Source organism: Aulonocara sp. 'chitande type north' Nkhata Bay, linkage group LG1 (assembly GCF_057382095.1).
Source record: "Aulonocara sp. 'chitande type north' Nkhata Bay isolate Kocher_YH1m ecotype deep benthic linkage group LG1, A_spYH_male_GT1.1, whole genome shotgun sequence".
Taxonomy (NCBI): Eukaryota; Metazoa; Chordata; class Actinopteri; order Cichliformes; family Cichlidae; genus Aulonocara; species Aulonocara sp. 'chitande type north' Nkhata Bay.
This window is the reverse complement of record NC_141344.1, coordinates 34475394-34497829: the sequence shown is the minus strand read 5'-3', so window position 1 is coordinate 34497829 and position 22436 is coordinate 34475394. Positions and strand designations below refer to the sequence as shown.

General features: G+C 40.6%; 1 protein-coding gene across 5 annotated transcripts in view; it reads left to right on the top strand.

The window, feature by feature from the left end:
* The window catches only part of nav2a (neuron navigator 2a), a 214332-nt gene that overhangs the window by 102388 nt on the left and 89508 nt on the right, over positions 1 to 22436 (top strand). For 3 of the 5 annotated variants that reach the window (XM_086294408.1, XM_086294409.1, XM_086294407.1), the window contains exon 1: positions 11158 to 12068. The exons of the other annotated variants lie outside the window; for them this stretch is intronic. In XM_086294408.1, coding sequence (XP_086150534.1) covers positions 11850 to 12068 — 219 coding nt within the window. In that variant the 5' untranslated portion in view covers positions 11158 to 11849. Of the gene's footprint in view, positions 1 to 11157; positions 12069 to 22436 lie in introns of those variants that run through there. 5 annotated transcript variants of the gene reach the window in all.

Genomic DNA, 22436 nt, shown 5'->3' with positions numbered 1-22436 from the left:
TAATTCTGCAAAGTCAGGCTTTCCTTGTAACTGTTTTGCAGGTCGTTTAATGTGTTTCGGTTGTTTTATGACTTGCTTGTACTTGCATCATTAAAAGCATTAGGGGATTAATAGCCATGTGGGAATGTGAGTTGATAAAAATATCTTTGAGCCATGTTGGCTCAAATGTGACTGCATTTTTTCCTTGAAACATGAATAAATATTGCAGATTCAAAATCTTAGACACTCCCAGATTAAATCAAAAAGGCTTCTTTACATCTGACAGTTACTAACATGTGTTTCTCTTTCTCCTTTTCCTTCTCTCCTGCTTCCTGCCATCCTCCCTGCGGTGATGCTGTGACCTTCTTCTCCCAGGTAAGAAGTGCTTTTGTTGCCTCACTTGTTTCTCTGTCCCACTTTGTTTCCTCAGCAGCACACTAGTTTTAGAGCTGAGTGTGAGTTTCTGTCAAAGCACTCGGTCTCTTGATAGGAGCTCACATATGCATGCCAGATGGAGGGCTGAGCACAGTAATGGGGTGCTGTGAGATGAATCTTAAAATTTGCGTGTGTACTTAATGTGCATAAACAGTGACGCACCCATCCGTGCAACAACATATGCCAGCAGATGCATTTGACTGCTTTCTGTAGTGAATGTAAAGAGAAAGCTACTGTAGTACTGTGAGTTTACCATGAAGGGAAGAATACATGACTTCTTGGTCACTGAGAATCAAACTCACTGCACATAACAGCATATCTTTTCTCTCCTCATTGACCCTCCTGAGTCTCACTCCTTACTCTGTGCTGTACTGTTTCACTCTTTGTCAACCTTAAATCATTTGCTATGTTACAGAAGTACACCAGTCTAAATGCAACCACAGATATATGATTTAGATATTAAAGCTATTGGCAAATGTTTTTTCTAAGCAAAATTCATCATAAGTGTTTTCTAACATGACATTCCTGGTGGCAAAGACATGCAGACTGCCTGTCGGGAGCACTGGGACATTTCCTGGTGACTTGAGGTTTTGTTTTGGTTTTTTTTGTGAAAATATAAAATGTAGGAATGAATTAATGGACCTCGTTGTCACTATAGACTGTATACAAACATACACAAAGCTTGTATGTATTGTAGATTATGCTTTCAGTCAATTTATTTGTGTGCGTATGCTTGTGTGAATTTTATTAGTTGGATATTAGCTCATTCAGTATCTCTGCTTGAACAGTTTTTGTATCTTTAGTCTTCTACATGTCTTTGTCCTCTGATAATTAAGTCTTTGAGTGTGCACCTGCATCTATCGCCTGTCTGTCACCACTGAAATGCACTGCAGTGTGCGTGCCCACGCTGGCCATAGCGGCTGCTTTCAACTTTTTTGAGCCTCTTTCAAGCCCACAGCTGGACAGGTGTTAGATTTTAGAACTAGTTTGGGCGAGGTATCACTTGAGGTTTTATTGCCCTCTTAAAGCGACACAGCTCGCTCTGCATGCTGGAGCAGCTGACTGTCAGGATTTTCACGTCTGTATATATCGGTTATTGCTGAGTTTGAGAAATAGTTTTTAAACATTAAGATAAATGGAATAACGAATTAACAATCTACAGAATTTAGATGTCTGTATAGAGCAGACTTAGTTGTATACATTAGTTTTATACAACAAATGTTGAAAAACAGGTGTTAAAGGAAGAACATTAGTTGTCCAGTTTTTTAAAATTTCTTCAGTAAAAATAATAAAAAGTCAGAAAAGTCAGCGTATATGCCGACTTGCAGCAGTTTTTACATTTCTAATATTAAATTCAGGCAGAAGCACATGAGCTGCATCCCTCCTCCTGCAGAAACATGCTATTCTGACTGTTTCATAGCTTCTGATGAATAATCACCTCAACAAACCAGAACAAAACTCCTGGTGCTTTGTTTGATAAATCCTATTTGCATTTGTTTTTTTTAATCTCCACAATCCCCCATCTCTGCTGCTCTCTTACAGCTACTGTTTTTATTATGACATCATCATGCTTTTCTTTAGTTTCCCAGCTTCTGTGTAAATATCTCTGCTGAGGTTAAAAAAAAAAGATTTGAATGATTTAATTACTTTGAATATTCTTCTATTCATTCTGTGCAGTCTGTTAGACGTGGCAGTTCAAATGCTTTTTGCTTTCGTGCATGGACAAACATTCTATTAATAATGCTCTGTTGAATATACTGTATACAAGTCCAGTGCTTGTTTAATATCACTGGAAGCCTGAGAAAATGGTAGTCGGCTGTTTTTTAAGGGGGTTTTGTTTTGTTTTTTTACCTTCGATTCTTTGTTTCTGCATCCAAACCGCTGCACTAATGAGCCATTAGTTGTGTAAAAGTGCAGTAGAAAGTTTAGTTGGATGTTCTCATGTGACTCCACTGTTCAGTGAGGACTATGTCAGAGCAGAATAGCATTTTTAACCATGTACATTCTAGTTGTTGCCTAAATACACTTTTGAAAAAAATAAACAAGAGCATGTTTGCAAATGATAGTGATCCAGTATTTATCTCCTGACTCTTCAGTCAAGTACAAAAAGTAATAACTTGCTTCCTGTTGTTTCCCCAACTTATTCCTTTGTTCCCTTTAAGTCATTTCTGTTCTGATCTGCTCTATTTCTGTTCCAGCTCACTTCTTCTCTTCCTCTGTGCCTTACCTGCTGTTTCCTGTCTGCCGTTTCTGTCCTATTTCATCACTGGGGGGGCAGTAAGTGGTTTTGTGTCACAGCAGTTGGGGGTAATTGCTATTTAAGCCCGGGGCTCGCATTACATGGGCTGCTTTATTGCAGCCCTGTTACTTGGTGCAATTTTTAATCTCACCCATATTGATTATTCCACTAAGGAACAGAGTGCCATGCAGTTGAATGTCACTTGCTGCTGGGTGGGGGCTGGTGTTTGGGATTTTTAGGCCAAGCAACCTTTTCCTTTTTTCTGAACATTCAAAGGCACAAAGGAGGTCACACCAACTAATATTGACTTACCTACATTTATTATGTCATTTGAAACATTTCTGGAAACAGCAGGAAGTGGGGCTCTAATGCTTTCAGACAGTAGTTGTCCTTCTCTTCACCCTCATCCATACATAAAATATTAACCACTAGCTCCATTGTCGGTTGTTTGGGGGGGGGGGGGGTTAATGTTAATGTTTCCACAATAAAAGAGAAGATTCCTAGAAGTCATAGCAGTTGTGTAATTAGATTTTGGTGGAAAACACGTCCAGCATTTTGTGTTCACATGTAAGTCCACCTTTAGCTAAATGGTGGTAAATGAGCTATTAAAGGCTGATTAGTGCCGGTTAATTGTCCAGACTTCATTACAAACTAATTGAGGAGACAGTTTATTATATTTTATATATTTCTATTCTCTGCAGTTTTTTCATTTAAAAAGTAGGGCTTCAGATCACATGGTGAGTTTCTCCCCCACATGCGCGCGCACACACACACACACACACACACACACACACACACACACACACACACACACACACACACACACACACACACACACCCCTACCTTGGAGCTGTGGCCATGATGACTTCTCCCTGCTTTTCTTATCTGTCACTCCAGTTTACTGCAGGGAGACTGTTGTTTGGGTGCTGCTGTCTTCTGTGTCTCGCTTTTGTCCGCTGTCTGAGTGTGTGTGTATTTTGTGAATTTTCTCTTGTGTTGTTGCTTTTGTTCCTGGTACTGACATTTTGTCAGGTATTTAAGTAATTTGTGCAGAATTTGTCTCTGTCTCAAGAATCTTGTGTGTGTGTGTGTGTGTGTGTGTGTGTGTGTGTATTTTATTTTATTTTATTTTATTTTTTTACACCCATTGAACGATTCACAGGGACATTTTGTTTCTACTAGCGAAGACTCTTTTGTCTTTGGAACAGCTTGAATTATTATTTGTGGTAAAGATTGCCCAATTTGAATTTGGTGATTTGTCAGCTGCACAGTCATGACTGGAATCTCCTGTTCCCCTTCTATTAGACTGAGATTTGGTGACTGTGGAGACCCATTTGAGTACAATGAATGCATCTCCTTGTTGAAGAAACTAGTTTGAGATGATTTCAGCTCTGTGAAATGGCATATTATAAAAATGAAAGTTGGTACAGTGTTTTTCATAAAAGGTTAAACATGGTCAACAACCGTAGGCTATGGTGTTTAGATGATGCTCATTTGATACTAAGGGATAGGGCAGGGCAATATGGCCAAAAATATTTATCACGATATAAGTGTGAAAATCTGCGAGAACAATATAACTGATGATATAATTGACGCAAGACAAAATACTTTACAACTCCACAACTTTATTTATTTTCAACATTTCAAATGCAAATTCCTCGCTGACAGTTTAACCAAAAGGCATTTCCAGTGGAAATTGGCCGACATATCCTCAGCATAACCATGTATAATATCCACAAAACTTAAAAAGAGGTTATACACACACAAAACGGTAATATTTTGTTGAAGCACAGTACGTATCACTCCGTGAGGCTCCTGCCTACGATAGCCGTAATGCATCAAGCGGTGCGGCTTCGTAGCTTACGGAAGTTGTACTAAAACATTTTTTGACAGACTTTTGAGCGCCGTGTACCACATAAGATCGGTTCGAGGTCAGTAAGCAGAACCAGAATTCATACGTAGGGTGCACTGTGGATTTATCAGAAAATCAAAGGATTGATTTTAAGTGTGCCGTATTTTCCAAAAAACACGGTAATAAAGACTGCCCGCTAGCATGCTCTACCAAAAATTGTGCTTTGTTGTGTATCTGACGGACGAAAGCCAAACCAGTTCCACACCACTGAAGTTGCAGCATTTTCACAAACCAATTCTGGTTCATCTGTTTCATACAACGATCTGCTTTCGCTCTTCTCATTCTCCGTCGCCGCATGAAAACAAAGGCACTGCGCGTGCGCGTTTTTCCATATTCTATCGCGATATTTTATTTTCTTTATTTTCTTTTAATTTTCTTATCATTGCCTAACATTATACCGGTATTACCGTGAATGGTATGATATGGCCCAGCCCTACTAAGGGGACCAAATGAGTCAAGAAAATAACTGAATTCTAGATACAAGGCAGGATGGAGCCATGCTTTCATGCTGTTTACACCAAATTCTGAACCTACCGACTGAGTGTTGCAACAAAAATCCAGACTCATCAGCTCAGGCAACCTTTTCCTGTCTTCTCTTGTCCACTTTTGGTGATCCCCTGCAAATTGTAGCCTCAGTTTCCAGTTCTTAGTATGGTCTCCTGTTGCTGTAGTCTATTTACTTCAAAGTTCAAATTGTTGTATGTTCAGATAAGCTCTTCTGCATCACATGTTCTAACAACTGCTTGTTTGGGTTACTGTTGGCTTCCTTTTCACTCTAACAAGTTTGGCCATTCTCCTCTGACCTCTGGCATTTTCACTCAGAAAACCGCAGCTCACTGGATATTTTCTCTTTTTCAGACCTTTTTCTGTACACTCTAGAGATGTTGTGTGGGAAAATCACATTAGATCAGCAGTTTCTGAAATACCAGTCCGTCAAGACCAACAACCATACCACATTCAAAGCTACAGAAGTACAACCTAAGTTAAAATATGTAGGACATTTTCTTTTAACTTATTGTATTTGACTTGAGGCCAGATGACTTGATAAGAGTACAAGTGTGTGTGTGTGTGTGTGTGTGTGTGTGTATGTTTGAAGCTCCTTCTGAACAGACAGAATCCTGCTCAGAGTGATGATTTGTGTAGGTGTCATGTGACAGGAAAGTGACAGGATGCCCCAAAGACACATACATACAAAGATTTACATACACACCACCACATGCGTGCATGAACACACACATGTTTTCACACACGTGTCACAGCTGTAGCTGGGCAAGGGCACAAACACACTCAGCAGGATCCGGACTGATGCACACACCCTTCCCTGTCAGGTGACTCTTTATTGCATTATCTGTGCTGTGTATCCTGGACTTGTTTCATGTTTCCAAAGCAAACAGTGCTTCTCTCTCCTCTTCCGAGCTGGCTTAGCTCATTCTCTTAAACAAATTTGTATAAATAGGTTTGATATTCTGAGTGTTGTTTATTTGTGTGTCATTGGCCTGACGCTGTGTGTTGTGTCACTCGAGACATGCCAGGACCCTGTTGGGCTTCATGGAGTCAGCTCCTCTTACCCCTGTGATCCGGCCTTACAGACCTGACACTGTTCATTACTCAAACTGTGTGTGTGTGTGTGTGTGTGTGTGTGTGTGTGTGTGTGTGTGTGTGTGAGAGAGAGAGAGAGAGAAAGGAAATAGTCCAGTGTGTAGGTCAAGTTGTAGATCGTGTGCTGTCATGGTGGAAATGTCAGGCCGTTGCTCCAGTTAGTGCAGCTCCTGTCAGTGGGAGCCTACTGTACTTGTTCTGCTCTGCTAACTCTGCTAATGAAAAAAAATCAGCAAAGGACGGGTATAAAGTGTGTGTGTGTGCCAGTGCGTGTGTGCAATTTTCTTCCATTTACAATGCAGAAATATTTAAATAGATATGAAGTTGTTTGGTTGGAGATTCTGGGAGTGGATTGCTGCCAGTCTGTGACTTAAATTTGTTTTACTTCACTATAGAATGATGGGTGCAGCACCCTTTCAAGAATAGCCTGCTCAGTAAGGCCAACCGAAGTGACAGGAGGAATGGGGTGTGTTCAGCAAACAGACAGCTGTTTCTAGTCAACATTTCACTGCAGTGATTCAAAAGCAGTGGTCTATGACTCCAATCCAGATAAATTAGATTATTTGGAGTGATACATAGTAACATTAATTTTGCACAGTTTGTACTGTGGGTGTGTGCTGCACTAATAAGCAAAAGTTGAATAACAGAATGCACTTATATTGAGGGGAGCATGCATTTATGTTTGTAATTCCTTATAAGATCTGCAGTGAGCGTGAGGAGCAGATCAAAGTTAACCCATAGTAGCCATTGCTAGCAAAAAATTTGGTACGTTTGTCAAAACCATGACTATGGGATAGCAGAAATTGTAGTTGTGTACAGTTTGAGTTTAAAATGAGATGGTGTTGTCTATCATGCAGCCCATTTATAAACTGAATACCAATACACAAGACAATATGCAACACCATTTTGATGAATGAAAGGGGGGAATGCATGATTAGGAGACTTCAGGTACAACTGTGTTTATTTCCTGTGATTTTGGTGGTTTCTATCTATTTGCTGGTAGAGTTTTCACAGCTTCAGTCTACAAACAAATAACACTTTGGAGACACAAATAATTGTGTTAACCTGTTACATTAACACTGTCCAATAATGTTACAGATGACCAAGGCTGATAGTATTTGCTGCCTAGCTCCCAAATTAACGTCATCATTTTATTTTTAGCCATAGCTGATAGCTGGTACCTTAACTTAATAGCTGGCTAATGTGGCTATCAGGTAATTGCTAACAGCTAAACTGCTAATGCCAACGTGTGCACCAGCTAGGTTAACATTTATGACAACTGTTAAATACTTCATTGTTGTTAATATGAAGCTTTACTGACCTCACTAGCGGCTATAAACACAACCTGAGGGTGTCAATTTTTGCGGTGCTCACCAAGTTTGTTTATTATTTGCATGCTCAGCTGCTAAAGAGTAGGGATGGGTATCGTTTAGGTTTTATCCGATACTGGTGCCAAACTGGTACTTTTGAAACGGTGCCGGTGCTTAAACGGTGCTTGAACCGGTGCTTAAAGAATGGAGAACACAAACTTTGTCCAAAAACCTATCATGTTTAGCTGGTTTTTTGTAAAACAATAACAATGTTAGCCTTTTTTGCAGTTATAGGGCACATATGGTATCACTCTATCAAACAAGAAGACAGCCGCATGTAACTAAGGCTGGGTATCATCATTGACTTCTAGAATCGATTCGATTCCAATTCAGAAGGTCCCGAATCGATTCAATCCACGATTCGATTCAATTCGATTTGAATCGGGGAAATTTTGCCTCAGACAGTCAGAAATATTATAATTCAGATCATGTATCAGTACATTTCCGTATTTTTATATCTATAAAAAGAAAGTTGACACTTGTGAGACTTTATCAAAGGTGTAAGCATCACAGCAGATGCCTTTGTGTCAAGTAGCTGAAGATAAAACACAGAAAAACATGAGGGTGATTTTCCTGGCCTGAGATTTTATAAAAGAAAAAAAAGGCACCGAAATAAAGCACCGAAATGTGCGCTGCTTTTCGGTCTGGTTACAACCGTTTATGCCATAATGGCACCGGATATCGGTACCCATCCCTACTAAAGAGTGGAGCAGCTGTATGCCTGCTGCCTTCAGTATTGAAAAACAGGTTCCTTCATATTTTCAGAATTTTGGCATAGAAAGGTACTGTTTCGGTTGTGGCGACATCCCTAGTTAGAATTTCATTACGTGTTTGGTAGGTTTACTCTTTTGTCAACTTGACAGAGAATATTCATTGGATACTAACTGATTCATCTATAAACTAAAACACTAGTGCCAACTTTAAATCTCGTTTTTTCCAACTGGAGCATAAACACAACTACTGGAATAACACAACATTTGCAGAGAAAGAGGTCATTATTTGTAACAATAGGCTTTGTTTAGACAGACAATAGCTCAGTTATATAAAAAAATGCTGCCTCCTTATCTATGTCAGTGCAACCATTAAAATAAGAGTGAATGTTCTGGCACACAGTGGTTTGATACAAAAATACATGTTCATAGCAATAAAGTTGGGCGTGTGCCAGCTTTTGCTGCAATCTACCTGCTGATTACCAGGACAGAGGTTAGCATCATTTGTCCTGTGACACAATTTCAAATGTCTGTGCTGCTTTTTGGGATGTGGTAAGGTAACATTTCCTGACTAAATGTATACCCTTTAAATTCTTTTAAAACACTGTGCATTGAGTGTGAACAAGTCATTGTGCTCTCAGCAAACGCCCACCATCTACCCCACACAACTGTTTATTATTCTAAGAAGAAATACTGTATAAACACACAGCAGAGCAATGCAGTGGGTGTCCTAGTTATTACTGTCAATACCGCCCATTTACTGCCAAACGGGCTCTATTATTAGACTCCACTGGACTGTCATCAGGTATCTTCAAAGGTTGTTGCATAAATCAAATATGACTCCTTTTTTCTTTCTACTCTGCGAAGTGCTGCAGTGTGATATGTGAGGGACCGGAACGTGTTTAGTGTCACAGAGGATAGTAGGAAAATAATGGAAGTTTCCCCTCTAACTCTACATGCTGTATGTTTTTCTTCTTTCCTCATTTTCCAATTGAGTGGATGACGTGAGACAAGCAGGGTGGGGTAAATGTATTTTCCTTTATGTTTCAAAGAAGTCCTGTGATGTCCGGATATGGTTGTTTTTAATCATGGAGGCCCTCTGTATTTTCACTCACCACCACTTACAGCTGTAGTTGACAAGGTGGGAGACCTGCAGGTAGAGATTGCAAGGCTACATACAAATGGGTGAAACTCACTGAAGCCAGTTAGAAACATCCAAGACAAACACAGTGTACAGGGTTTCAGGTTTCACGGGGTATAAAAAAATAAATAATAATTTCACCTACAACCCCACCCCTCTCTACGTACACCACCATGACACAAATTTATAAGCTGATATTGGTATTTGCATAATTTAGAATTAATGTAACAGGATTAAGATTAACATACTAAGCACACCCTTCCTTTGGATTAAATCATGCTCTTGCAAAAGTCCAGTGTGTGTGTGTGTGTGTGTGTGTGGCAGGGGTGTTACTGTTCTGAGAGTTATTAGAAATGAGAGAGTGTATAGTTAATGTCTGACCCTTTTACATCCGAATGGAATAGAGGTGCGCTCAGTTTAGAGACATAAACTTTCACATGTTTCTAATGTTGGTCAGTCTATTTTTCAATTTTTTATTTAGATTGTTTATTGTAAGTAATTACTGCATTAGACTATTTTTTAAAGTAAACAGTGGTTTCAAACTAAAAGACCTGGGAAGATGTAGAGCAGACCTGGGGCAAGATTTTTGGCTTTTTTTGTTGTTGTTGTTTTAGTCGGAAATAGTTGAACAACCGCTGAAAAGATTTCCATGGGATCATGTGGAGACATTAACAGTTCATAAAGGATGGCTGGTTCCTGATGGTGCCATCAGTAGTCAGGGAAATCTTGCCACTGCTAGTTTTTTGTTGGAGAGAAAATATTTTTCCATCAAAACATAGTTGAGAATACAGTTATATACAACTTTTGATTCAAATACAGATTACTCTGTACATTCTTAAATTAACTAGTTATGGGTGACTGGGGAGGGGCGTAAATCCTTCTCTGGAGTAAATCTCTTTTTTCCCCTCCCTACTGTAGCAGGATCTCAGCAGCTTGACTAAGCCTGCTGGGAGTTAGGCTGATCTGACACTAGTCCACTAATTGGCCATCCTCATATTTATAAAGTGGAAGCTTAACAGACAGAAGAGGGAAAGAATACAGAAAAGAGAGTCTGTTAATCAGTACAACATTATATAGGAATGTCTATACCAAAATTAATGACTGTGTATTGATTTGTTGTCAAGATATTTCACTCAGTATCACAAATTCAACCTGATGATGGCACTGGAGATAGAATCTGCATCACCAAAGCCATTAATTTGGATGACAACTCCTGAAATGACCAGAACAAGCAGGCTTACATTCATGTGGAACACAAACGTGTGCAAAAAACTCCATGTAATATTTGTTGCTGGAAATTCTACTTTTCATGAAATAGCATCAAAGCAGGTTAATAGTATTGTTGTTTTCTATTAAAATCACATGATTTTATGCAACCCGTGTTGAGTGGGCTGGGATGATTTGCCACATTTTAAGACCATGGGCATCCTTATCCCGCATATTAAAATGCAAGTGGAACTAGCAAATTATTATTTTTAATGAATATTATTTTGTATCAGTGGTTAACATATAGCATCGTGGTGGAGTCTTTATGTGAGAGGCAGACTCGCTGTGTGAGAGGAACCCACTGTGTAGATATGTTGAGCTTTTCACATATGTCAGTCCTGATCTAAGCCACACCTGCTGCTAACCACGGACTTACCAGTGAGGGAGAGAGAGAGAGGCAGTAGAGGAAAGCGCAGTGTGTTTCAGGCTGTGTAGTCACAGGCTGAGCAGTCGCTGAAGTGAGTGGTCGCTGTGTCGCTGCTGACTTTTGCTTCCCCCCCCTTCCTCTCCATCTCCTCGTTTCTACTACTCTCTCTGCTCTTCCTCAAAAAAGGAGTTTCTTCCTGTCTTCCTGAAGCGACGGTGTAATTAATTACCAAGACTCTGTGGGAGTGGAGCTGCTCTGCTTCCAATTGGATCCTTGGCCATTTGCTGACTCTCATTCATTGCTGGAAATAAATGGAAGGGAACACTCACTCTACCACGAGGCAACTGGGGATTCCTTTTGGTGTGAAGTGGGATTTTTGATCTTCTTTCTTGGACTTTGCAGAGTGAATTTTCATCAGGATACTTTTATTTTTTTTTAAACCAAAAAACTCTGAGGCCAAATTATTCTTGCATGAAATGACAAGCTGATCCAACTTAGTAACAGGATGCAGGTGGGATTCTGTGGGTTTTAAACCATTCCACTGCATGTTGGGGAGCTCAGGTCAACCCCCACCTCCTGCTAAGAATCAGTAGAAGAAGCTAAGACTGGGACATGAACAAACTGCACACTTCAATCAGGCGTTGGATCAGGTGCAACCTCAATATATGTGCTGTGTTTTTTTCCTTTCTTTTTTTTCCCTCCAGTCTGGTAACTCATTCACAAACAGAAAAGTAGCTTGATTGCAGAGAATTCCTGCTTACCGGTGACAGGATTTCCATCTCAGTGTGACAGGGAGGGGAGCTTGCAGTCATCTGGTCGCTGGGGAAAAGATGCCAGCCATTCTAGTGGCCTCAAATATGAAGTCGGGACTCCCCAAACCCAAACCTGTGCACAGTGCCCTACCTATCCCCCAGACCCCCAGCAGGATGTCACCTCTAGCTCTACCTCCGGCACCTCTCAAGACGCACATTCCCTCATTGGGCCAGCAGGTGGGCTCAAGACCCCCAAGAAACAACGCAGCAGAGTCAGAGGTTGGCAGAAACACTCAGGTCAGGATGTAAAACAGTCATCTCCAAACCCAGATCCTAAGTGTTATTCTGCTAATACTGCTTTATAATGAATTTTATAGCAATGACATGGAGATGAGCTGCAAGAAGAATGCATGGTTGATTATTTGTGTAGAATATTTTTTTATTATTAATTCTTATTAGTACTCACTGATTTAAAACTCTAAAAGAAAAAAAAAATCCCAAGTAATTATAGTTTATAAGCAGTTTGAGGGCCTTTTTTACCCATGGAGGACAATAAAGTATTTATAAAAGAAATATAATAGAAAGATATTCTGTTCTTCACTTGTCAGCTGTAAATCGACAAACTCGGTATCATCACTTTATTTGGCTCAGTGTAGCATAACAGAAACACAGAGCCAGATTCAGTGAGTTCCTGGAAGGACATGGAGCAGGCTGTGTCTCTGCTGTCCAGGATGGCAGTGTAGCAGGATATCAGGGTGGCTGTTTTGCTGTGTTTGTGAAATATTGGCTGCGCTTAGCAACCCCACGCAACGCAAAGGGCTGCAACGGCAAGAGGGATCGCTCCAGCACCATGTAAGGCAGTGAGGGGAAGAAGGTGTCTGTGTGGGTTTGTGTGTATTGGTGAGGCAGCAAGTCCATGCTTGCCAGTCTGTCTGTACAGTGTGGGCTTAGTAAGCTTTAGCAGTTATTTGGGAAATCTGAATCCAGCATGAGGAACTGATACAGGACACCACTTCTCTCGCACATGGCACGAGTTTGCTGCTGGTGTCGTTTGTGTAGTGGCTAATCATGTTTTCTGACTGACCTATTTTCTGTGACTTTTTTGCTCTCTCCTGTCTGCCCTCCTTTCTCTTCCTCTCTTTATCCCCGTGGTGCTGATGATGCAGCCATCTTCACTCTCAGCTGGGTTAACCCTTGACCTCCATGACCAGGAGCAATGTTATTGCACTCATATCCTAAAGTCTTTCAAATCCATGTGTATGTAGGTGACAGAGAGATGGGGGATTTCTATCTAAAGCCATGTTTGGTAGAATACCCTTATTAGTCCAGCAAAGTAGTGTTTGTTCATATATTAGCTTTATTGCCCTTATTTCAGCCTTGTGTCTGCTGGGCTTCACCCAGGGAAATGACTGAACAGATCGGAGGGCTCCGAGGCAGAATTCCTGATGAGGTTTTTGATGAGTCTTCCACATGCAGGTCAAAGCCTCAGTGGAGTACCTGCACAGACTCCAATGGTCCTTAGCATGAACTCAATCTCCTCTGATGGCAGGGTGAGATGAGACGAGGCTGTCTGGAGACGTGATGGCTGCCTCACCAGACACAACAGTGAGAACTTGTCTTTTGCCTAATAGTCACAAAGGATTCCAGTCATCCTAACATTCACTCCACTGTCATTTGGTGACATTCATTTTTCTTCCTCTGGTTATGTATAAATTAAAAGATGCTATGTCCAGAGCTTTGCAGCAGCTTTCATAGCAATTAATGCTTGTGAGGTGGGGTAAGAGCTTTTTCTCTGGAGGGTCCATTTTTTTCACCAGATTTCATCAATACAAATGGGTGAAAAATCATCTTTAGAGAGTCAGGAGCAGATTTCAGTGCCCACAGAAGATGTCAATAGACTAGTCATAAGGGTGGGTTGAAGTTTGAGTCATTTCTCAACCATGAATACTTGCCCTTTTGCTTGTACTGTCTCTGTCATCTCTATGACTGCTGCTGCTTCTTTTTATTTGAGCATGAAGATCTCCTGAAATTCAAATCTAATTTCAAGGAAAAAAGCCCCTCCCATAACAGATCACATCATTGCTGACACCCCCCCCCCCCCTCCCCCATCCTTTTTATAAATGGTTGGAAATATAGGAAAAAGCATAAGCAGAACCAGATGTGTTTGAATGGCAAACACCAAACACAGCATGCCCTGAACATAATGGGTACTAGCAGAGTATGCCAGTAGTTATCTGACGGATTAGTAAAGTGATACCAGAGTGTGTCCGTGGCTGTGCTCCTCCCATGCATCCAGCTTGGATGGCCCAGTTGGCACTAAACACACAAACATGTTGTGTACACCTGCAACAAAGAGTTAATCCATAGTGCAGCAGGAGGCAGAGGGAGACAGGCAGGCTGTATTTACAGGCAGAGAAGAGGATAGTCCTGGATAGTACTAAGGATAGTGCTTAGTCTGTGTGTGTGCTGTGTGTGAGTGGAGTCTGGCACAATCTGCTGAATCTGATGTGAAGGTGATAGTCTGGAAATGTGTGAATGGTATTTGAAGCTGTTTTCTGTGTGTGTGTGTGTGTGTGTGTGTGTGTGTGTGTGTGTGTGTGTGTGTGTGTGTGTGTGTGTGTGTGTGTGTGTACTGTCTTTCCCTCTAATGTGTGACATCATAAGAAATGACTGCTGTTCAGCTGTTGTGACCTTTAACTTTTTCCCATACTGTTATTCCTGAGCGCCTTGCCTTGAACAGATACTCTACTGCCCTCTGGTGTTTGAGTTTTCTCCTGCGCCTTCTTCCATCCGCAGACACCATGAATCGTGTGGGTGTGAATGTAGGTTATTCCTGTCATTGAAGGCATCTGTCATTGCTTCTCTTTTCATTATAAATGCCTCAGTTTTGACCCTGAGCACCTTCGCTCTCTACCTTCTTTGCCCCCCACCCCCATTCCCTCTTTTCCCTCTTTGTAATCTAATTGTTCATTATTGCCAGCTCATTAATTCTCAGCTACAGCTTTCAAAGGGTAAAGGTTCAAACCAAGAATTTTTGAAAGTCACACTGGCGGCAGGAGATCCTGAAAAATACATTTTGGTACAATGTGCAGCATACGTAGTCCTTTTATAAGGCATTAAAAACACATACTCACAAACACACATAGTCACACGCTCACTCACACAGAGAGATTTGTCTGTGTGCCAGTGTGATAAGGAGCTACTATCTTAATAAGCATCTCTCCAGATGCAGGCATAAGGCAGACTGTCTGTAAAGACTGGCTTTATTAGACTCATTACAAAAGCTCATTTCAGCCTGTGAGCTGAATCCCAATCACTTCAAAACACAGTGTGGAAACAAACAACGAACTACAATTAAGACAGGCCCTCATTTTATGGGGCTGGTAATAAAGAGCTTCGTTTAGATATTAAATCATCATGGTAACAGATACATTACTAACACAAGGCTCTGTTAATGTAATTCCTTCCATTCATAAAAATCTATAAATCCCAGAGATTATCATTTTCTCCAGTTTCAAAATTAAAATTGAGTCTGAGTCCATTGCATGACTGACAAACATATGTATCAAGTAACATGTGTGAAGCAATTTAATTACGTATACAAAGCTAATTAAATGACCTTTAAACGGGAGGTACTGACTGATGGTGATGAAAGTGTAGAGATTATATATGCAAGCACACACACACACACACACATACACATATGTATATCATTTGACTAACAGTTGTTTGTTTTCCAGATATAAAGAGTTATGCTGTTCAGTTATGCTGTGTAAATGTTAGTTTGGAAGATTTTCAAGCTCTTTGATTCTAAAGAAGCAAAAATACTACACAGAGCTTTAAGCATGAAACAGGACAAGTGAAAGCAATCGAACAAATGCAGAAAATATTTAATAAAAACATTATTGGCCTGTAAATGTCAGCATCAACCTTTAAAGCCCATTTCACTTGACCCCTCTCATACGCTGGGTCTCTCATCAGCATCCTGTGAAAGGCAGTAATGACTTTTTTTATGGTGCTTACATCCAACCTAAGCCTTTTTAACACACAGCCCAGCAGGTGAGAGTGAAAGGCAGAAAACTGTCATCCTGCATTGGATTGCTAATGTCTTCCTGCCTGCCTGGAGCAGGTCAGATTGGGTGGGGGTGCTGGGTGACTATATTGCTTCTTTTTTATTACCATGACAAAAGGCCACACATACACATATGTCTCTACAGAAGGCACTGCAAGTGGAAGTTAAATTTTATGGATGTTTGAGTGACTCTTTGTTGTAGATTTCATTGTTCAAAAGGAATAACAGAGAATTCAACACACTGCAGGATTCAGACAATGAGTCCAGGAGAAAGGGCCATGTCTTGTTAGGTGTTGTGAGTGATCCTCATGAATTCAGGTTATACACTTTATCATTTTGTGGTTTCAGATGTCACTGTTGTCAGTCTGGAAACCGAGGTGGATTTCTTTAATTCCTGGCAGCTGACACGTTTGAGATAAGAGGTTTTCAACCAGTAGCCAATCACACATTTCATTATCACTGTGAGGGAGGAGGAAGCCAGTGCAAGCGCTGCATCGCCACCTGTGTGTGTCCTGTGTCAGACAACACAGAGGCGGTCATCCTGCAGATTTATCAGGTTGGGCTGAAACAACCCAGTAGCTGTGATACCAGCAGATGCTTTAGGCACAGACTGAAAACGGTCAGATATACTGAGACTGGGATGTGTGGCTTTTATCTGAAATGAGGAGGCAGCTTGTCCTCCAATAGGTCCCTGAGCACCTTGTCAGTGTGAAATGGTGCAGAGATAAAGAACCGAGCAGTGTATGTGTTTAGGTTAAGTGCTGATTTCATTTATAATTTCATGAATATTAAATATTGTTGTCTTAATCAGAGTTTGTTTTATCTAAAAATGTTGCATGTGGGAGCTTTTCAGGCCTGGTTTACTTGTTAGAATAAATGTGCTCATGCTTATGTACTGTATGAGAGTAAGAAGTAGAACTGTTCAGGTAAAAATCAGGAACTAAATAATCAAAAAGTTGCATTTGACGTAGAGTGTGGGAAAATGACAGTCAAGACAGCAAGAAGCTGTAAAATCATCGAGCAGTTTTTGTTATCGATAAATGACCATGATGGTTTTGTGTTTTCTTTGCAGTATTTTTTCTCAAGCATATATGTGATCATGTGACAGTTGGCTACAGTTGTAATGACTTCATCTCTGCCTAATGCATCTCGATCAGATTCCACTTCCTGTGTGGTCGACCCCTGTCCTTCCTGTGTGAGGTCATGGCTGAGGACATAACCATATTAATTAAGACTGGGCATCTGCTTCTCCTGAGTCAACATCCTTCCATTGATCTCCCTCCAAGGTGCCCTCCTCACTTTGGTTTCTCTCCTTCTCTGCTTTCCTTGTGTTAGTTGTCACAAGGACCCCATTTGTGCAGACAAGCGGGTTATGGTGGGTGGCGCCGCGTGAGGAATCTGCACGGCAGAGTGCTCAGACTAACACAATCAGCTTCATGTCAGTCTGGAAGCAGCAGGCGACGTAGAAAACGAAGGTAGAGGTCAGCAGGGCTGAGCTCACCCTCTCCAGAGGATCGCACCAAGGGTCTTGCTGGACCGACACTCTGTTGGATAACTTTATGACATCCATAGAGCCAGCAGGGAGCCAATGACATATGATGGTCATGAAAGTTTGATGCGACGTGTTAGATTTAAACAGATGAACCGTACAAAGAAAAATTACATGTTCAAAGCTAGGAAAAATTGGAACTTTGATATAATATGAAGAGACGGCACAGAAATTCTGTTGAGTAGATTACATATACATATATATGTGGCCAAAAGTTACATATACTCATCATGGGCATGAAGATCATGGTATTTTGTGCTGGGTTTTTTTTTCCAGGCCAGGCATCTTCAATGATGTTTAAAAAAAAAACAAAAAACAAGAATTAGGCACAGAAGTTTGAATTTATTTTGAATTTTCTCTAATCCCCAGAGGGTCAAAGTGTTTTTGGTAATTGATTAGGTGTGTAAGCATGATTGTGAGGTGATTGTTTCAAATGAAATGTAAAAAATGGTAGTGTACATTAAATCTCCACAAGCTCTTTTTAATCCATGCTCCTCCCGCTCTACACTGTCGGTTAAGATAAGCTTAAAATGAATGAACGAAGAAGGTTGCTAATAGGTTGCTTCTTTTTGCATTTAGAGCCTTATGTTTGTGTTTAAGGCTGTTTTCCCCTTCAGCTCTGACTCTTCTTTCACAATCTTCACTTCTGAGATCTGGTGTTATAGTAACGTTTGGTGCTGTTAAATGATCAAGCAAGTAGCAAACGGGAAGTTTAATGTTCTATCTAACGCACTTATTTGGAAGAGATAGTTACATTTTTGGCCAAATATTTAGATATGTATTGTATATACTGTATTTCCTAAATGTTAAGCGTATCACCATCTGTCTGTATGGTTCTCAGCTGTGCTCTGGGTTTGATGTGATTGTTGAGTGTAAATAGACATAAAACAACTATGAAATATTGCCTGGCTTTCTGTAGACACTGCCTGCTTGAGAAAAGACGATAGCATGGATTTCTCCATCCAGCTTCAGGGAGTTTCTCATGCCGTTTTATTGCTCTGATTACAACCTGGCTAGAATCACAATGAAAGTATGTATGCGTTGTACTGTGTTTGTGTGTGTTGTACTGCATGTCTGGGCTTACTCAGTTGGACTGGTTTAGGCTTGCTGATAAATGCTGAATCCAGGAGCTGGGCTGTAAATCTGTCATTCAAGAAGCCTCTCCCAGATCCTTAACACATTAAGTACCGTAACTTTGAAGACACCAGCTTCACCTGCTCCGAAGCATGCATGAATAAACCAATCTATTTTACTTAAACAGTTAACCTCCCTTCAGGGATTACATATTATTTAAGAATATCAAATGACTTGTGAACAGTTTGTGCTTTTTTTGCTGGATTAGATAACCTTTTCCAGTCTGTGACTGGACTGGGCTGTCTGGTGTGTTTAGATGCTGTTTCATCAATAAGACATCACTAAGGTGGCCTCAGCTGGTAGCTGTGGTAGATGGGCCCAGATGGCATCCTTGGATCCAAACTGTTCTAATCAGGTTTGTAATGGGACACCAGACAACTGTAATAACATTTTCTTTGCTTTATACGAACAGAACAAACTGAAGGTGAGTTTAACATTATGTTGAGTGCAGCACTGTGCCCAGTTAATATGTTATAAATGTAATTTTCTTATGCTTGCGTCATACCCTTAAATTCAACAATTGAAAGTAGTAAATGTGTAAGATACTGTAGTTAATACTCATTTAAAGCTTAGCAGGTATTACATCTGTCTGCCTGTATGGTGTCTTACTGTGGGGAGACATGGTAAATGGACTGGTTCTTATATAGATTTTCTACTCAAGCACTCAGACCACTTCACACAACATGTCTCATTCATCCATTCCTATAAACACTTTTTTCTAGTGTTTTCTATTTATCATTCACGCTGTGATGAAATCATCAGAATGTGAATCATCATAGAGCAACATGTTCAGTGTCTTTCCCAAGGATAGTTTGACATGCAAGCCGGAGCAGCCAAGGTTCGAACCTTCTGATTAATAGATGACCTGCTCCACTTCCTGAGCTACAGCCACCCCAGCACACATTCATGCCATTTTCTGCCATCAAAGAGTTAATCTGTCCACATGACAGTGCTTTAACAGCTGAATTTAGGTTAAAAAAATGTTTTTTTGAAAAAGACATTTTACTTCCTCAAGATACCTTTGCTTCTGATTATATTAAGGGCTTTGTTTTTGTAGCATAGGCAAGTGTCTCACTGACTTCACTTCTGAGATTTAATCTCCTTAACATTCCCAGGTGTCAAGTTGTCCACCACTCTTAGGTTGTAGTGTCCTATCTTACTCACTTATTTGCAGAAAAAGAAGTAGAAAAAATGAATGATGCGTGATTACCTAATTTTTGTACCTGCAATAACCTTTAGGTATTTAGTTTGTTTAGACACAAGACAATGTCAAAGCTATAGAGAGAGAAAGGATATAATCTGCCGTTATTTCCACAGCTGCCTCTCCAGTAAGTCCGTATGTCCCTCAATCCCTCCCACCCCCAAATCACCTCCATCCAGAACAGCACAGCCAGGCAGCAGGTCCATCCCACCCCTTCACCCCCATTATTATTGCAGTCTTCCTCCCCAGGCTTTGAGAACACAGAGGTTTGGGTCCCCCAAAACAAAGACCCTTCCATGATGGGGTTATCCCCATTGTCCCCGACACACTAAGGTTTATCTGGGACTGTGAAAGGACCATACTCAGCCCATTCACTGTGACTTCACTTAATGAGCTTGTTGAAGACTTGGACTAAAACAGTTAAACAGAAGCACTAAATGCTGACACATTCTCCGCTTGTAGAGCCAGAATATCATTAAATCAATGCCAGTTACGTGTAGTAGGAGACTGATGTTTCAGTGGTGTGGGAGGCTGTGTTGATTGGCTTTTCTTTTGTGGTGGTTATCACTTGAACTATAGCATAGAAAAGGCAGGATGCCTGCAGTGTTTTTGCCTGTTTAAAGAATAGGAACCATCTGATAATCAGCTAAAAAGCTACAAATACAACATGAACATTTTTAACATGTTGGTGCAGCTACTTGCTAAAGTACTGTCAGTGTGTGTCCATATCCCCTAAATTCAGTTCCTTTTCTTTCATGAACAACATAAAAACAATCAGCAACTTTCTAACAATTTGTTAGAGAAGCAACAATTCCAATTTTTTTTTTTCGATTTTCAGTTTTCTTTCTAAAATTGACAGCTTTTTCTGATACAAAATGTTATTTTCATAATAAAAGAAAGTATTAAAGTTGATAATTTCCCCCAAACTGCAGTCTATTACAGGTTCTTCTGTCACTGAAATACTGAAAACAAAGTGCTCTGCTACTATTATTTTCATTGATAAATAATCAAATGAAAATGAGCCGTTGTACACCCACCTTTACCTGACATATTTGAACTTACCAAAGAAAATCTGCTACAAGTTATTAACGTAAATTTCGGTAGCTTCAGAAGACAGGACATAGACTCTGTTAAATTTTTCATTCACCTCTATAATTTTCCTCCTAAGTGCTTTGACCCTAGGTTGACTCTGGATTCAAGATAGCTTTAGCGTTAGCCATTTTGCCTTTGTTAGCTAACCCATTAAGCTGGACGAGGGGCTATAGATAGCTATCCTTATAGAAATACATGTATCTCGAGCCTTTTACTTCTATAGTAATGGCATCATTGTGCTGCAGGCTGACTTTTGGTTTGTGAAGTCACAGTTTTAATGGCTGTTAGTATACATATTTCTGCCTTCAAATGGTAAATTAGCATGCTCCATCCATCCATTTGCTTCCGCTTGTCCTTTTCAGGGTCGCGGGGGGTGCTGGAGCCTATCCCAGCTGTCATAGGGCGAGAGGTGGGGTACACCCTGGACAGGTCGCCAGTCTGTCGCAGGGCCAACACACAGGGACAGACAACCATTCGCACTCACATTCACTCCTAAACCTATCCCCACAAGCTGCATGTCTTTGGACGGTGGGAGGAAGCCGGAGTACCCGGAGGGAACCCACGCAAACACGGGGAGAACATGCAAACTCCACACAGAAAGACCCTGGCCTGATGTTGGAATTGAACTCAGGACCTTCTTGCTGTGCGGCAACAGTGCTAACCACCATGCCACTGTGCTGCCTTCATTGCATACTAACGCACTAAAATAAGATCATTAACTTTGTGATTTGAATAACATATTGATATTTAACTCAGTCTTTAGCTACCCTCGGTTTTATTGTCATGATTTTTCAGTTGTTGTTTTTCTTTTTTCTTTATGCAAAACACTTGTGATGGGTGTCACTATCACTAGCAAGGAACAAACACAATTACAGGGTCAAGTCAAAACTTGAATCTCAATCATGTACAGAGTAATTATTTTAACTGAAAGCCACTGACAGTTGATTGTGTTGACTTCAAGTTTACAGCGCTTTTGAGCTCTGAATATGAAAACATAAAATGCACATTTCCTCTCAGTCACCGAGTAGAAAACCTGCCTTGGACGGCTGTAAGCTGCATCTCTGTTCTTTTTTGGCAGTATAAAATGCCGTTGAAAAGCAAACCCTTTCTTTCATTACTTTCTACTGTCTTCATGGTTTCAGTGTTATTGTTGTTTCATAAAGCTTAAAGCATTTTGTTCCGCCTGCTGGAAGCGATCAGGCATCCCCCTACTGTGGGAACTTTCTGTAAATCTTGGGCCTTTCCCAAAATTCAAATTCAGCTTGTAATTTGTGGTCGGTGGTTGCGGCGTGTGTGCACAGGGGGTTGGAACGCGCTCAAACGCAGGGCATCCTGTACTGTGGACTCTTACATACACACTCACACATACATAAATGCTTAGGTTATGAACCCACTGTACGCATGCACATAAATAAACACATGCAGCTGCTGCAGTGTGTTGCGGGTGACGGCTGATCAGAGAGCGGACTGTTCCTTCTATGGTTGGGAAAAATAAAACTTGGCTTTAAAAAAAAAAAAATTTAACAGGCAGCAGAGGATCCGGTTAAAGAAATAATAAATAGAAAACTTACGGTTAGCATTGAGCTTTACGTGGTTTGGACTTTGGCTCTGCACTTC